General features: G+C 26.6%; 1 protein-coding gene across 1 annotated transcript; it reads left to right on the top strand.

The window, feature by feature from the left end:
* Nucleotides 1-598: 598 nt before the first annotated feature.
* On the top strand, nt 599-5,712 carry LOC145844830 (uncharacterized). The gene is made up of 7 exons (XM_082952250.1): nt 599-779; nt 1,203-1,333; nt 2,515-2,773; nt 2,941-3,050; nt 3,300-3,427; nt 5,091-5,226; nt 5,551-5,712. The coding sequence occupies exons 1-7, from the start codon at nt 599-601 to the stop codon at nt 5,710-5,712; spliced, it is 1,107 nt and encodes a 368-aa protein (XP_082808376.1).
* The last annotated feature ends 11,481 nt before the right edge of the window (nt 5,713-17,193 follow it).

The raw sequence follows: 17,193 nt of genomic DNA, 5'->3' as shown, positions 1-17,193 counted from the left end.
ACCTACTTAATTTCTCAATCATTAACGTTTCACAAGAACTTTATACACACAAAGTAAAAACACTTCCTGATTAAGTGAAACGTTAAAACAAGCAGTTTGACATAAAAAACGTTAAGAAATCCGTTCATGACATGAAAGTAATAACTTGAATATAAAAGCGGAGAACAATATTAAATATTAAGTCGGTTAAACATAACAAGAAGTATATAGCTTCAATGTTATAATAAATCAACTTGAGTATTACTGTTGTAGCAAACTTTAAGCTTTTCATATTCTGTTAAATGCATACAAACAACTAACATATGTTTATAACATGTGTATCGATATAATTTTTTATATTCAACTGTCGTTTAAACATTTAAAATTAATCTCAATCTTAAACTGACACTAAAACTAAAAGTATATTTATTATTTTAATTTAAGTTTTACGAATTTTCAAACAGTAATGTTGATAGATAAATTTTGTTTGACAAATTATTATAATTGAAACACAATTGTTTCAACAAACTTTTTGGTAATTTAAAAAGACATAAGTTGAATTTTTTGTTGTATATTTTAAACTTTTGTTTTAACTAAACCAAGTTAAAGTTTCATAGCCATGTATTTAGTACCACTAATTGTACTGCTAGCGTATGTCTCCAAAACTTCTGGTCACAGTTGGATAGCATGTGCTGATTATACTGAGAAAAACGGTAGGTACTGGGATCCAGAAAAGTGTAGGGGTTTCGCGAGAGACTCTGAAAGATTTGCACAAAAGGGTTCTTTTGGATCTGATAGAGGTTAATATTAATAAAATAATGTACTCTCTAAGTAAATCAACTTTTGAATTATTAAAACTACTAATAGCTATTGTCATTGCTAATGTTTTTATTTTTATGACTAAAGTTTTTGTTATGATTTTGTTGAGAATTTAGTATAATTTAAATTTTGGTAAAAATTAAAAACAAAATATTATTACAAATGCTATAGATAATATTATGTTTTTTACTTGAATTATAGCCTATACAAAAATGTAAATCCAATTCTAAGTTTGATAAGTTTATAATGAACTAGACGACGCGTCTTTGATTAATTTTCCGAAATATTTACTTTTTTTTCAATGGTTTATACGTATTTTATTGTATGTTACATAGTAACTTAAAAAAAAAAAACAAAGCAATACTTTTATCTTATCATGTGAAAGTTTCTTTACTAAAAAAAAGGTTTCGATCATCGTCCATCACAAGCTCAAACGGCGTGTAAGACGACACTTAGCGGATCAAGTTATTCTCGAAATTACCCAAAAGCTGTTTACTATCCTGGACAACAAGTAGTGCTAGTTCATCCAATGAAGGTTGTTTGTTTGTAAAATTTAAACTTAAGTGTAAACTTGGCCAGTTTTTAAAAACAACTTTTGACGGTTTTACTTGTCAAGTGACTTAACAAGCTTATATTTTGTTACTAAATACATTCAAGGAAAAAATAACAAATAGATTGTAATGATAAAAATACTTGTAAAGTGTTTATTTACAACGAAATTTTTTAAAACTACAACTAACTCAATTTGTATCTATAGAATATAAAATTTTAAATTAAGTCTAAGACTGTTACAAACTATTTGTCTTTAATAGCACAAAACACTGCACTACCAGTAAATATTGATAACGACGCTGTAAAATGTTCTACAATATATACACTATAAATTTTTTAAGTATCTTTTGTCAAAGGTAACTCTTATTTAAAGATCCAATCGAAAAAGGCTTGTTGTAAAGTAATTACAACAATCTCAAAAGTATTTAAATTACTAAAACTACTGAAGTTTAACTATTTTAGACTAACAACGTAAGTTAATTAAGTTTTTTGGGTAAAAATTATCATTTTACCAGTATGTACAAGTTAATGAACATAATATTGTCTCTCGAGTAAGAAAAAGTAGTCAGCGTTCAAATATATGTTCAAAATACCTGATGTATCAAAAGATCTGTAGTCATCGAGCTACACACCACTTATTTAATTTAAACGTTTTAAGTTGTATAATTTTTTTTGTTTTTAATATTTAAGTTTTTATTACCTAAACAATATTTAAAAGCACAAAGAAAGACGCTTGACTAAAAATTATTAAACATTAAAAAATTGGTATTTTAATGGTACTTAAAACTTTACTTAGAATAATGAACCTAGGCTTATTATTTTGCGCTAAATTCTAAAAATAAAATTGTAGAATTAAAAACCTAAGACAGTCTAAAAAATATTTTTTGTAATTTTAGTAGCTGTAGTAGACATTAAACTTAGTTGCAAAATTTTGTTGTGGCTTAAAAGACTTCTCCTGTAACTTAGAAAAGTATCTATGCAGACGACTATACACATAAGTAGAGCTAATTATGCTAGATATATTTTTAAGATCAGAAAAATTATTTAAGATAGCTACTGTTACAAATTCAGTATACTACTTTTTAATCAATTCACTATTGATTAACATTGAAAAATAACTGAAACAAATAAACAAACATTTTTAAAAATACAATTTTATTTCAGCGCCATGGAATTTGTGGAAGAAGAGGATTTACGCCAGACAGTGGTAATGCAATTTACCACGGTAGAAAAGGAACGGACACTAATGAACCTCTTGCTCACTACAAACAGTTTCTCGTATCTGACTTGGGAAGGTCTGTGAACATTGATGATCATACTAAATACCCGAAACCAGGATATATGAATGCTCCTGCTTTTTGCGAGGACCGAGATAGGTCAATGGGAACTTACAGCTTTAATATTCCTGATGATTTTGAACAAGGTTTTAATTCGCTTACTACATACGTAAATTGTTTTCACACCTACAATTAAAACTATAAAGAATTTTATTTACGTACCTCTTACATTAGACTTTAAATATTTTCATTTTTATAAATATATTCACGACATTATATTACTGTTCATTATTATTTTAAAATTTTTCACCAGGTGAGTACACTTTTGTGTGGTTTTGGGAGTTTAACAAAAATGAGCTTTACTCTACATGCTTTGACGTCATAATAGCAGAAAACAAGCGTGAAAGAGATATTACTCTAATGGTAAATTTTATTTTATTGTAGCTTAATAAATATTTTAGCAAGTTATACAAAAAGCTATGGTAGTATAGATTAGTTTTATTCATTATATATATATATATATATATTTATTTATTTATGTTTATATTTGAAAGTTTAAAAAAAAATTTATGACTAACTGAAATTACTCTTATAATGAAAGTAATTATAAGAACTAGCAATTTACAGTATGTATCACTAGTTAATTTATTGAATATAATTAAAATTTGATAGAACAACGGTTTAAATGATCTATCTGTTCCGTGTGGAGGAACGTTATCAAACTTAGAAGTAGGTAGCACAATAGGTTGTAATGAACCAAACCCTGAAACTCCTGTACCACCAACAATACCATCTATAATGTTAGTTTAATCTAACAAAAAAAAATCAGACTTAGTAAAATAGTATAATGAACATACATATATGCATTTTTAAAAATACTACTGTGATAAAAACACAAAAACAACTGTTAAACCAAAACGATAGTACTCTTAATAGTTTTAAAGTTAAAAGTGTTATTATATAATTCTTATTAAAACTTTAGTTTGAAGAAATACTTTATAACAAAAGTATCTTGAGATAATTTTTATTATTTTTTTATTTCATATTGGTACTAAAAATATAAGCTACAACTAAATTACTTAAGAACAGTTAGTTTTAAATTCAGTTTGCGGTAAATACTTTTAGATATGAACAGCATTAGTTTAAAGGTTTTCAAAAATGTTAACAAATTTTTAGACTAATGTTACCTTAAATATATTCATAATCGCCCTTTTGCACAAAATAAAAAAACTAGCTGCTTGTTCAAACCAAAAATATATAGTGTAACTTAGGTTTATTTAAAATTCTACAACTGCCCGAGTTTTCAAACTCGCCCTCTTACTAAAACCGCACAAAAAGGGACCCTTATTGGGAAACGCTTGTTTATATTTACTTAATAAAAAATGCTAACTTTAGTCGAATTTAATGTTTTTTTACTGTTATCTAGTAATTTAAAAAGATTATATGTAAGACACAGGTAATATCCAAAAAATATATTAGTTTACTGTCAATTATTTTTTTACCATATTTCGAGATAATAACAAATTACTTTTTTTTGGTTACAAAAGTTTGCAACCTTTATATTTTCATCGAAAAGAAAACTTTTGAAGTTTAGAATAAAAATTCACTTTCTTTTTTTGTTCAATAGGTTGTGTTGTTACCTTAAGTAGAATTACAAAAGCATTAAATTCTAAGTGAAGGCATGTAATTTTAAAAGCTATGAATAAATTTATTTTAAAAAACATAATAAATAAGCGTTTTTTTTCAATGTATACCTACAATAACTTTGTGTTTGACACAAGTTTGATATCTACAAGTTATAAAATGGTTTATATAGGGTTTTTAAGTTTATAAAATAATTATTATCTGTATAAAATTACAAACGACGGTTTTACCTACTTGAATTTTGTTGAAACTAAATTATAATAAATGTTAGACACACAGATCATCATTAAATTTCATCTAAAAGTGTTATAAAAAACATTTGGGAGAAATTGAAAACATTTTAATGGATATGATCTTAGCAAAGGTTAAATTATATTCAAGCTAAGTTTCAAGTAAGACCATTTTGCTGGTTGTAGTTTTGTTTTTCTTTTAAAAAAACTAACTAAAAAACATATTAATCACTTGTTTGAGATTTAAACTTCTTTTTAAAATTTAATATCATCGGAGTCATAAACAATACTTACTGTTAAGTTCTTTTTAAATTTAAAAACAAGTAATTAGCTGTGGCCTAACGGTGTAGGGGTACAAATTAAGACCTTGAGAATTCTATGAGTTAAACTTTACAAACCTACAAAATTAAAAAAGAAAAAAAGGATAAATAAAGTTCTGAAGAGCTTTCTTTTTCAGCGACAAGTTGATATTTATAATTAAGTTTATCTTTTAAAAACTTTTTTATCTTTTAAGCTAAAAACTTGAAAGGTATACTTTTGAAACTAAGCTTCTAAGTTTATTTTTTACTTTAATAAACATTTTTTCCAGACAACCAACATCGGGCAATAATGCTGTTGTAAATGTTCATTTTGTTGTTAATGGTGAAATAGATTTCAATCAGCCAAGTAATAACGAAAATCAAAGGCTTACAAGGGTAACTTTCAACTGTAAAGCAGAGGCTAGAGTCAGTTTTTTAGAAAGCTTTACAGTATCACAATATCTTAACTTTCAATATTAAGTATTTAAAGCTTCAAGTTAGTATAAATTTCTAACAGGCTTAAAATTTACAACTTGTTTCGAATTCATAAAAACCAATATAAAATAAAAATTCTTTACACTAAAAAAGCAAATAATCTTTACGTTGTAACTTATTTTATTAAACGACAGCTGTTTCTTAATTTAACAATCATTATTACAGAAACTTAAGAGTGCACAAAAATAGACAAATTAACAAAAACGAAATTATTATTAATGCTCAATCCGTAAAAAAACCTTTATTTTTTTTCAGTTTTGGAATGCAAGAGTAGTTAATGGAAATAGTTCATCTAAAAATACTTATGAAGTACTACAAGAGTCTACTGAAATAAAATCAGGAAAGATTTTCTTCTCTGCTTTTTTACTTGAAGATTGTAACGCAAAAAGTGACTTTGTTACCGTAGTTACATTGTAAAACTTAATCTGATTGAAAAAAAAAAATTGGTTTTGGATCACATGTCGTTCTTAAATTGTTATAGTCAACATTAACTAAAATAAATAAAATCACAAAAAAAAGTGTATAAATATTTATCTTATCAAGTATAAAAAAGTTATTTTACAGCGATTTATATTTGATACTACATTTTATCGCTCAAGCATGAATGAAAATATTAAGCTATGTCAAAATGTTTAACCATCTTGCAACTACCTTTTATTTTATCTCTTAACGAAACTAGTTAAAGTATTTCTTAATCCAACTTTAGTTTTTAGTTTATACCAAAAGAGTAAAATCATTAAACATGTTTTCATAGCAAAACTTTTATTTACGTTTTACACACGCTTATGCATTTTCAAGCCTGTATACTTAATTCTAAGATGAACATATTTTAATTTTAATAAAACATTTAATTAGCTGTTAGTACAAAATAAAAGATTTCTGAGTAATTTAGAAATTTTGTACAAAAAGAAATAGAATTAGCTTAAACTACAATTATGAACTGTTGTATCAAAGTTTTAATTTATAACATTTGTTATCGACAGGCAGAAATTTTAATAGCATTTTCCAAACAATCTGCATAAACTGCTCGCACGACCCCTTTAAAGAAATACATTAGTAACAAAAGAATTTTAGAATAACGTTTTGAAATCTTAACGGTACACTAAATGAGACTTAACCAAGTTTTTCAAAAAACTATAAACTACCTTAAAATAAACAACCAGAAAGTTTACCTAAATTTAGATACATTGAAAAAAAGAGAAACAATAATTCTCAAAATTTACAAACAAAAGACAATTTATAAACTTCATGTTTATAATAAGATAAAAAATTAGTTTAAAATTTTAAAGTCTAAACGGAAAACTTCTAAAAATAAATGTTAAACTAAAACTGGTCCAAAGTAATTGTTATCATAAATAAGAGAGCTTTACCCATTTCAATTAGTTATTGTTCTTAAGTAAATTGATATTGGTTTTTGATACTCTGGTTTTATAAAGACTCGTCAATTAGAGAGTTTCAGATGTTAGGTACATTTTGCTTTGTAGTGAAGTCAGCAAATACTGACGGCTCAGTCAGTATCTGCAAGACCGTTAACTTATTTTTTTTCGTCTTCAGCCCTTCTTAGTCTTATTCATTTCCATTAGTTAAATAATAACTTAAATTAAAAACAACTGGTTACAAGTTTAGCAGCAAGTTTGATAGACAATATTTAAAAACAATTGTTATTTTAAAAATGCGTATTACAACAAATGAAATTTTACAAAAAGTTAATAAAACTAAAGAATAATTTGTTAATTTGGTACTTTCTTTTATAAGCAACAGAGTTTAATCAGTCTATTATTTGGTACTTTCTTTAAAAGCAACAAATTCTTAAAAGTTCAAACGCTTAAATGAATATATTCTCACATTAGCTCAATGACGGAATAAGTTTTTTTACTACTTATTTTCTTGTGTATCTACGTACAAGCGATTATAAAAACGTACTTATAAAATATTAAACAAAAAAAAAAACAGACTATATCTATTCAAAATATCTGATCAGTAAAATTTTTGTTTTTAAACATATTAATATTATGTAAAAATTTTTAATTTTGTATATTCAGACTATAAAATATGTTTAGTTCGATATTAAAATGTAAAAGAATGTAAAATGTTTTTTAAAAACGTTTTGAAACTCAAAAAGTCTAATAAATAAATTTCACTTAAATTATAGAAATAGCAAAGAAAACTTATTTGTTATTCAATTTGTTTTAGTTTTTTAAAATAAGATAGTGAATAAAAACTATTCCAATCTTTAGAGTGAAATTTATTTAGTAAATGTTTTTTAATATTATATAAAATTTTTTTGCTTAAAACAAAATTAAATAAGTAAATCCAAGAACACAATGATAGGTTTTTCCGTTTAAACTGAAATTAACTATTTTGATATATTTAAACATTTTTTAAATAAATTTTTGTCGCTAATTATTTTAACACTAGCGCATCTAAGTCCTTTTTCAACTTTTAAATTAAAAATAATATTATTTTGTAGAGTAAAACTGTTAAATAGACACATTAACTTTTTTATTTATTTAATTTTAGACTGCTTTTATAAGATTTATTTCTTTTTTGATAACACTGTGATTTTTTATTAATATTAATTACTTAATAAATGATATACTGATTAAAACATAGTAATTTAGCAAATAATATTTTTAAATTTTATATATCTAACGCTTAAGATTAATTAATGTTCTAACAAACAGTCAAATTTTAAATATAAGACAAAATAAAACAAAGCAATTCAAACGAGATGCATTTTATTGACATTCAACACGAATTTTTATTTTTTTATCTAAGGAACTTCAGCGTCGAAGGTTCCTCAATCATCTTCCTTTTCCTGCCTCTTCTCGGAGCGGCCATCTTCTTCTCCGGACAGCTTTTGCCGTCCCCCCCAGCAAAAGTTGTCCCGATGCAGCTTAAGAACAGCTCATTGACCACCTCGATCGCAGCTGCTTCCATTTCCTTTCGCTGCAGCATGCCCTCCGCAGCCTGGAGGTTCTTCGCCAACAAACGAGCGTTGTAGTTTCTCTCAAGCTCAATAGAGACGTCTGTCGTCACCATGTCAACGAAGTGGGCGACTTGTTTTTCATCAACAACTTCAGCATTCTCGTTCGCGTTCAACCCGCACTCGTCAGACGCCATATCTTCTTCGGAACTGTTTTATAATTAAGTAGTAAAGAAGTAGTCTACAAAAATATAGAAATATGAAACTGTTTAGTTTAATTATTTTTATAATTACTTTACTAATAAAACACTAACGGCGTGTTCCTTATTTGTTGTAAATAAGCTCTTCTTTTTTCCCTCTTTCTTTCCTCTCTAAAAGCCACCAACGCCTTATACTTTTCTACAGATCCATTAACTTCTTCCCAGCTCTTCCCGATTTTGTCCAACAGAAACTTTTTACACTTCCCCAATCCCGAGCAACCCTTCCAAGAATTCGCTCTAGTTGTTACCTATTTTAAATTGAGTTATTTAGATACAAGTTTGTAGTATTTGTCATTTTAATGCCTTCATTAAAAGTAACTTTTAGAAAATGTTTTTATGGTCAAAAGAAAAGAAAAGTTTTGATTTTGGATTCTAATCAGCTACTAAAAGTTGCATATATAAAGTAACCACATAAACATTTTTGCTCGTTTATGAAAATAAAACTAACAGTTTTTACGGAACCACCCCACTTTTTCTTGATTAACCTGTAATTAATCAAGCCTTTAAGCTCCTTCTTGCAAAGTGAGTTGCGCTCCCCGAATTTGTTCATAATTCTGTGATAATTTTAATATTTTTTTATGTAAGTTCTTTGTTTATTTAATGATTTATAACCATTACAAAATATGACCGTTACAAAAACTTTAGTTCATTTATAAGCATGCGTATGTTAAAGATACATGAATTGAAAAACATACATCACAAGGGGCTTCTTTTGTATCAATGGCTGACAGCCAAGGAGCGCATTTAAATCTTCCCTAGCGTCGGAAAAGTCCTGTTCGACCGGAGCGCACGCATCAACCACGTAGACGATGGCATGAGCGTCGCCTACGTAGTCATTCCAAGCCATACTGCCCTCCATTGCAACTTCACTAATTTGGCAGTTGTATCGTCCTTAAAAATATTATTCAGTTACTAAATCTGCCTGAATAAGAAAGTTAAACAAACTACTAACCTTTGGTGAAGTGCCAGTTTTCCACACCGTTTGACGGCAGAGGATTCTTCGGTCTAGCGCCTGCCATTGCACCAGCCACGGTCGAGACTCCGGACCGCCTTTGTCCGGTCAGAACTATGTTCACTGCCTTTTTTCTCTTTAAAAAGTTCATTTCTGATTCTGTTTTGTGATCTGTATGAAATTGTGAGTTTTTACGGCAACATCAGTTTATATAGCCGTAATTCGAGGGTATTATGATGCAACTTTATAGAAAGTTACGAAATTTACTACATTTTGGAACATTTCCATAGCAATAACAATTTTATACAAAAATAAATTTATACAAAAATTGTAGACAGAAATTCAATTTGCAATTTATTTTTTGTTAACTTAACATTTTTCGATTTACGTTTATCAAAAGTTCATGTAGATAACTAAAAATATTTGTGTAAAACAGTACACTTAATAAAATAGTAAGATTATGCGTCATTATAGGTAAAAATAATTATATGTACAATGCAATGCTACTATAAAGTAATTTGAAAACTATTAACGAAAATCTTTAAAACACAACACTAGACTATCAGATACTAAACAAATTATAAAGTTAAGAAAATTTCTAAAAAAAATCTATTATAATTTTACGTTGATGCAAGGTTTAAACAGTTTTTATACGGTGTGAAAATATATAAAACAAAAAAACTATTTAACAAAGTTTTAAGTATAAACCTAAAATACTCGAAATTGAAAACATTTATAGAAATTAAAATAAGAGGAAACAAACTTATATAAACTTTCTTTAAAAATAAAATTAAACAAAAAAACGAAACTTAGTAACAAAACTACAATAATTTAAACAAATTAGAATCATAAACACATTTTTGTTTGCATAAACTTGGAACATTAGTTTTTATAAATAAAGATTCTAAAACACTTAAATGGTACATATTACGTCCTTAAAAAACAATTGAAATCATATTATCGTTATAGTTTTTTCAGCAATCTTAAAAAAAAATTAAAAAGTTAGTAACAAATTTTTATTTGTAAACAAGAAGACGTATTTTATACTTATTTATAATGTGCTTAACTATTATTCTCATTATTAAGCTATATTTTATAGTTTAGTACAGAATAAGTTGAGTAAATTTTAAAGGTAACTTTTAACCATTTTTACATATAAAAAGTACATTAACTCTATATGAATTGCGACCTCTTTAAGTAAAATAAAATAGTAAACTGCTTTTGTATACCTCCAAACATGCTTGTGAAAAACACATAGCTAAAATATGATTTTAGGTTTTACTGTCTTTGTATATAAAAGTTATGAAACTAATTAAAAATTAGTTTAACAGTTTCGTCTCCTCATTTTAATAACAATAACTACTTTTACAATGTTTTATCTGGCAAGTTGTGTATTAAGAACCAGTTCAAAAAACTTAGAGATAAATTACAGCTTAAGAGTAAAACATACAATCTTTTTTAAAAACGAGTTGAAAAGTTTTATTAATATAAATAAGTGTAAACTTTAATTAAATATGAGAATATTGAATGGATAAACTTGTAAAAAAATAATCCTAAATTTTACAAAATCCTTACTCTATATCAGGATTCAGCAGCCTTCTGTGCGGAATAGGGCAGATTATGTGAAAAGTATCTTTGAAGAGACATTAAATTTCGCAAACCAAAGTTAAAAAAAAAGTTGAATTTAAAATTAAAAATATATCTGTAAACGAGCAACTTTGCAATGCACAAACCACAAAATATTTAGAACTGTTTACTCATAAGCAAAAAATTCACATTAACACTTTAAAAAAAAATCGGAAATTGCTTTTACTGCATTAAGGTCTTTTTAGGTTATTTTTTACTCCGCAGGCAAAACTCGGTTCGCGCGCCACAGTTTTTTACCATCCCGGCTCTAAGTAAAGTTAAAAATAAAGTGTAAAACTTTCTAACTTAGTTTTTGACTTAGCTCATGATACATTTTTGATTACTTTTATTGAGTTGTAAACTAGTTACATTCAATGATACGTTTTAAAACCTTACCATTATATTTTAATTTAAACTGATCTTCAGAAGTTTTAATAAATTCTAAATATTTATTTCAGATTACTCCATGTTAAAATTTATCTAGTAATATAACTTTATTTCCTTATTTTATTTTTGTTCATTTGTACTTTTGTAAGCCAATTTACGTATTTAATTTATTTAAACTTTTTTTAGAGTATAAAAGTTTTGAGCACCTACATTAGAAATATTCTTCTAATGTGAGAAATTTCTTGAAAATATGCTTACTTTCAAAAAAGTTTTAAGTTATCCCAATAAGCTTTCATACGACTATATAACCATTAAAGTCTTAAAACATCATACTAAGGACAAATATTGCAATTGTATAAATTTTATTGAACAGTCTGCGTGGATAAATACATAAATTAAAAAAATATTTATAAATTATTCGGTTTTACTGTGATTTTGTTATTAATATCATATTTTGTAAAACTTATGCATTTTGGTCATAACAAATCAATAAAAAATAATGACTGATGTTTACACCAGTGGTATTCAACGTGTGTAACAGTGTACACTAGTGTACAAAAAATTTGTTTTTGGTGCAACAAGTTTATTTTGGGTGCATAAATCGTAACTTTCAAAACTATCCTAAATGAAATCCTAGATTGAAACTTTCTCTAGATAATCTAAAGTTCGTAATAAAGTGCAAGAAAAGTTTATTTTTGGTGTATTTAAAGCTAATTAAAAATATTTATAGGAAAAAAAGGAAATCTAGAGGATCACAAGTCGCAAAAGGGGAGCCACGAGGCCATTTGAAACATACACTAGCTATTTTGGAGTTGATAAAGTAAAGCAAAAAAGAAAAAAAAAAGGTTTTTTTATGGTATTTTTTGAGAAATCTTGTTTAAGGGAGCCATAGCTTAACAAAGCATAATGGGGGCATTTGAAAAAAGGTTGGGAAACCCTGCTGTAGATATTACAAGAAATTTGAAACTTACACTAGTTATTCGCATATTTTTGACACAAAAATTTAGTTTTGCAATTTAGTTTTGGTGAACAGATTTTGATTAGCTTAAAAACCACTGATATACATTACTGTTGCTCTTTGTAATTGTTGTTATTTTTAATCGTTAATAATTTTATTTGTAATTTTTTTTAAGTATATCAAAATTTATTGTTTATATACTTCTTAATCATTATTAAAAGGTGTCTTATCAAACGACGCAACTAAGTAAAATAGAAATTACATGTTTAGAATAATAAAGTAAACTGTTTTTTATTATCGATAGTGCTCAACTTTTAAAGATTTGTCCTTATTTATTTTCTTTACAAAATTTTACTTAACTACCTTTTAGCTATTATGAGTTCTTCTGTACTTTGTTCCAAATAACTTCTATTTACTTTTTATTTAAGTTTCTATATTAAATAAAACTTTAAAACTTTTTTATAAATTTATATCGAATCAAGTTAGTTTCGTCTAAACCTTAAAGTTGAATGTAAACAACTTTTTAATATATTTAGGTTGAATATTTAAAATTTGATAAACGCAATGTAAAATAAATCTTATGAACAATATTTTTTATTCAGAGACAAAATTATTATATATAAATTCTAAATGCAACTGGGTTAGGTTAAGTTGACAGAATTATTAAAACAAAAGAATGACTTTAAACATTAAAAAACTAAGAACAAAAGATAAAAAGCAGTTTATTTAAGTAGACCAAAACAAAACGTTATGGGTATTATAGGTTTGAACAATCCTGAAGTATTCTATTGTAAACTTAAATAAATTATACATACAATGACTTTAACAAAAGCTAACTAATTAAAGTTTAAGTTTAATCAGTTTTTATTTTAACAGCTGTTACAAATATTATATATTTGTCATATGTTTATTATCATAAGTTATTCTGCTATAACTAAGCTGCATGAAAAAATTTTTGTTAAGGTTTTTTAAAATAACAATCTAATAGTAGCGTAAAAAGAAATATATTTATAGAGCGTTCAATTAAATTTTTTAAATAACACACTTTTTAGAAAGTGATAGCTTTTAAAGAAGCTATGTTACGGAAATTCACACAGCTTAAATAAGCATTAATTATCTTTTGTAAACTTTTATAAAACTTTACGGTTACATCATTTTTATTGAATATACTTTTTGGGCTTAATTTTTGTAATATTTCAAAGTAAATGATGTTTTAAGATTACGTTTAACTTTTACGGAAGTATTAAAGTAAAATTTTTTTTTCTAGCTATCTTGTCATTATTTTTTAAAATATATTACAAGGTAAGTAAAAAAAAACTTATCACAAATAATTTTGTTTAATCAACTACCTATAACAAAATATTGTCATACATATTTTATCTAATTCTGTTTAATCTTATAAAATTTTACAGAACTGTTCAATTGATAAACAATCACGAGGTCTAAATATTCTAAACCTTATAGATCCAATAGAATTCTTAATTTGCAAGCAACTGCACTTTAGACAATAAATTCAGTGAACAGCGCTAGATTTGTGTAAAAATGATATATAAATCATGGCTAGCAAACATATCCGACAGGCTCCTATGCAAGGCTTGCCATACCAAAATTGGATTACACCAAACTTTAATTAAAAATAATAAACAGGCGTATGACATCTATTAGTTTGAATTACACGCTTTACATTCAGTAAATTCAACAGTTTTAATTTTTTTAGGATATTTTCAGTATAAAAATGCATTTAGTATGAATTTAAATTGGTTAGACTCTCAAGTTGTGCTACATGTTTAATAACGTAGCCTCAGATTTAAGAAATTAATATATTTACATAACGAAGTATTATTGCAATATAAATAGACTGATTTATTTAGTGCATGTTTTATTTAAATAACGACAAGAACCAATCGACAAATTTAACACAAAACTGGCAATGTTTACAAACTTAATAATGACAAATATACTAAATATATGAGAACTTATTAAGGTTAAAGCAAAAAACAACGTATTAAAAACTTATGCATGCCAAACAACTAAATATCGTCGCAACAATTTAAGTTAATACAAACAACACGCACTCAATAACTAAGTTGGATTATACGTAAACTGCGTGCGTTTCGTTGAATTGAGGATGAAATACCCAAGGTGACAGGTCCTTGATGACAATGTCCTTCCACAGTGCGAGTCTTGAAACTTCCCCGAAAGTCGTATTTTTGACAGCCAATTCAGCGATAGTTCTGCTACTGTCATTTACGGCCCATCTCATATTCATGTGGACCGTCAAGTGATCCTTCATATCTATCAGTCCTTTGAAAAAGTAGGAGGTCTCTTTATCGTTCGGTCGCATCTGGCGGGTTTCTTCAATATGAACTTGATCCGGGTACAGCTGAGACAAAATCATGGGTACTACTATACTCAGTCTCACGTTTGTTTTAGTTTCATCACCGCTGATACCATAAAAGTTTTGGTAATCATAAAACCACTTTTGTAGGCAACAGGAGTCTCTGTTTGCAAGAATTATCCCGTTCGCGACTAGTTTGTCTTGTTTTTGAAGCTTTTTGAGCGATTGGAGAAACCTTTCGATTATCAAGTCGCACACTATTTGGATACCTTTCAATGTGTTGTCCAATACCTTGTCCAGGATATTTACTTTTTTCTGTCAGCATTTTTAGTGCGCAGAATATAATTTCTATGCACACGCTTATGACTAGTTCATTAAGCGATACGTTCATATACAAAAACATTTATATGTTATTATGTAAATTTCTTTAAACAATGTAATGTGGTATATGTGGTGTACGACTTGATAACCGAAAGGTTTTTTCGTCACCACGTCCTTAGACTAAACTTTTTGAATGCTTTATTTTCGTTCAATAAACAATATGTAAAAAGACATAATTTTAATAAAAACTTACAGTTGACAATATAGCGGTTTTTGTTCATAGAAAAATTATAAAATGTTGTCTTGTGTATTTATTTATGCCGCAAGAAAAGAATAGAAAATAAAGTAAGACACGTTAGTCACAAACACAGTGGATTGGGTGTCATCTGTTAATTTAACAAATATGATTGGTAAAATACACTATTTTGTACCATTAATTTAAACTAATTTAAATTTATTTTACTCAAAATTAATTTTAGATAATTTTTTTAAAGCAATTTAAATTTGTTTTTAAAATGTTTAAAAAAAATTCTTAAGTTTTTAGTTAGTTAAAAGATGTTCTAAAATGGTATAATTTTTATGGAAAGTTGGTCCGCCTAAAAAAAGGCTGCCAACCTATGATCTAATTTAAACTTTAACAAAAGATAGAAAAGCTTTATATAAAACAGGGGTCGTCAGGCAATTGGTTCTCGCGGGCCAAATTTCAAGTTTCAAAATTTTTCGCGGGCGGAAGTTTTAGTTTTAGTCAGTTTTTATTTTTATCGATTTTAGTCACACTTAGCTACTTATGGGGGTCTGGCCTGGTCTGTTCAAATGTATTACTATTTTAGATTCTAAAATTAATATTTAAGTAAATACTAATGTCCCAATGTTATTTCTATATAATTTATAAATTTATTTAAATAAAATAACAATTGTGTTATTTACATTACCACCTAACTCTTTAACAATGAAATAAGCAATCTATTAGACGTTTTGTGTTTGAAAAAAAATTACACGATACACAACAATAAAAGATCAACTACAAACACAGTGATGCGATAAAACAATTACTAAAATCTGATATCCATTTCTTCTTCTAGTTCGGTTTCATAAAGCTTTGTTTTTTTCTCTTTATCCAGTCTTTTGCATTTTGTATATAGCCATTTCACGTAGTTAATTATAAGCAACTCTCGCTGCCATCTGTAAAAAACTAAGCTTAAAAACAGATGTGGGTCACTTTGTTAACTTTTCATATAATCAACTTCTATTTATTTAGTTTTTATTTTATTTTAAGATGTTGAAAACAATCTTTATATATTCAATACATTGCACAGCATATATTTAAAGTTTCATTTATTTTGTTAACTTAACTAAAATACAAACAAAACTAATACTATTTATTTCATTTTAAACAGCACTAGTTTTTCTTTTAAAACCCTTGAATACTTTAATATCTATCTAAAGTTTTCTTGGTTGCAACTTTTGGAAACAATAAAGTTACAATCAGTTACATCAAACCAGTCAGTGTTTTTAAAACATAAAAAAAGTAAGAAAGTCTAGATTGAAAAACTTTGTCATTTAAACAAAGTAATTTACAAACTAAAATCTTTTTTTTAAGTTTTTGGTTTCTTTTAAATGTTTTAAATGCAAATTTCAATGTAGTGATAAAATAATTTTAACAGAAATTTTTTTATAATCACAAGTCATATCAAAGACCTAATTTATAATGTATTGACATGTTAATAAAAAACAGTTTTGTTTGCACAGTGTTTGTACGCATAAAAATCTTTATACTAAATAAAGTTACTTATTGCATTGTCAACTTACTGAATCTAAGAAACACTCCAATCCAAGTACGTAAGCTTTTGTATACACTTCAAGATGTTGTTGTTTAAAAGGAAAAGCAAAATTTAAACAATAAAGTAAAACTGCTAGAACTACTATCTGTTTTTTTCACGTATTTAAGCTTAAGCAGTGAAAATAAGAAATGGTTTTTAAATGATTACTAGAAACTTAAAAATAAAACAAATAAAAATACTGTTTAATTTTTCGAAAAAGTCAATTTAAAATATAGTTTTGTTAAACGGGCCAAATTTATATGCTCGAGGGCCACATTAATATGCTCCATTTAAGTAAAAAAACTTGCTC

Source organism: Thalia democratica, chromosome 9, assembly GCF_965202585.1.
Source record: "Thalia democratica chromosome 9, ktThaDemo2.hap1.1, whole genome shotgun sequence".
In the NCBI taxonomy this organism is placed as follows: domain Eukaryota; kingdom Metazoa; phylum Chordata; class Thaliacea; order Salpida; family Salpidae; genus Thalia; species Thalia democratica.
This window is presented reverse-complemented; position numbering and strand designations above follow the sequence as displayed.

What these genes read in the sequence shown, in the direction of transcription:
- LOC145844830 (XM_082952250.1), top strand. Translation starts at nt 599, where the DNA reads ATGTATTTAGTACCACTAATTGTACTGCTAGCGTATGTCTCCAAAACT. An exon ending in TGCTAGTTCATCCAATGAAG is followed by an intron (nt 1,334 to 2,514) that starts GTTGTTTGTTTG and finishes ATTTTATTTCAG; the next exon opens with CGCCATGGAATTTGTGGAAG. An exon ending in ACTGTAAAGCAGAGGCTAGA is followed by an intron (nt 5,227 to 5,550) that starts GTCAGTTTTTTA and finishes ATTTTTTTTCAG; the next exon opens with TTTTGGAATGCAAGAGTAGT.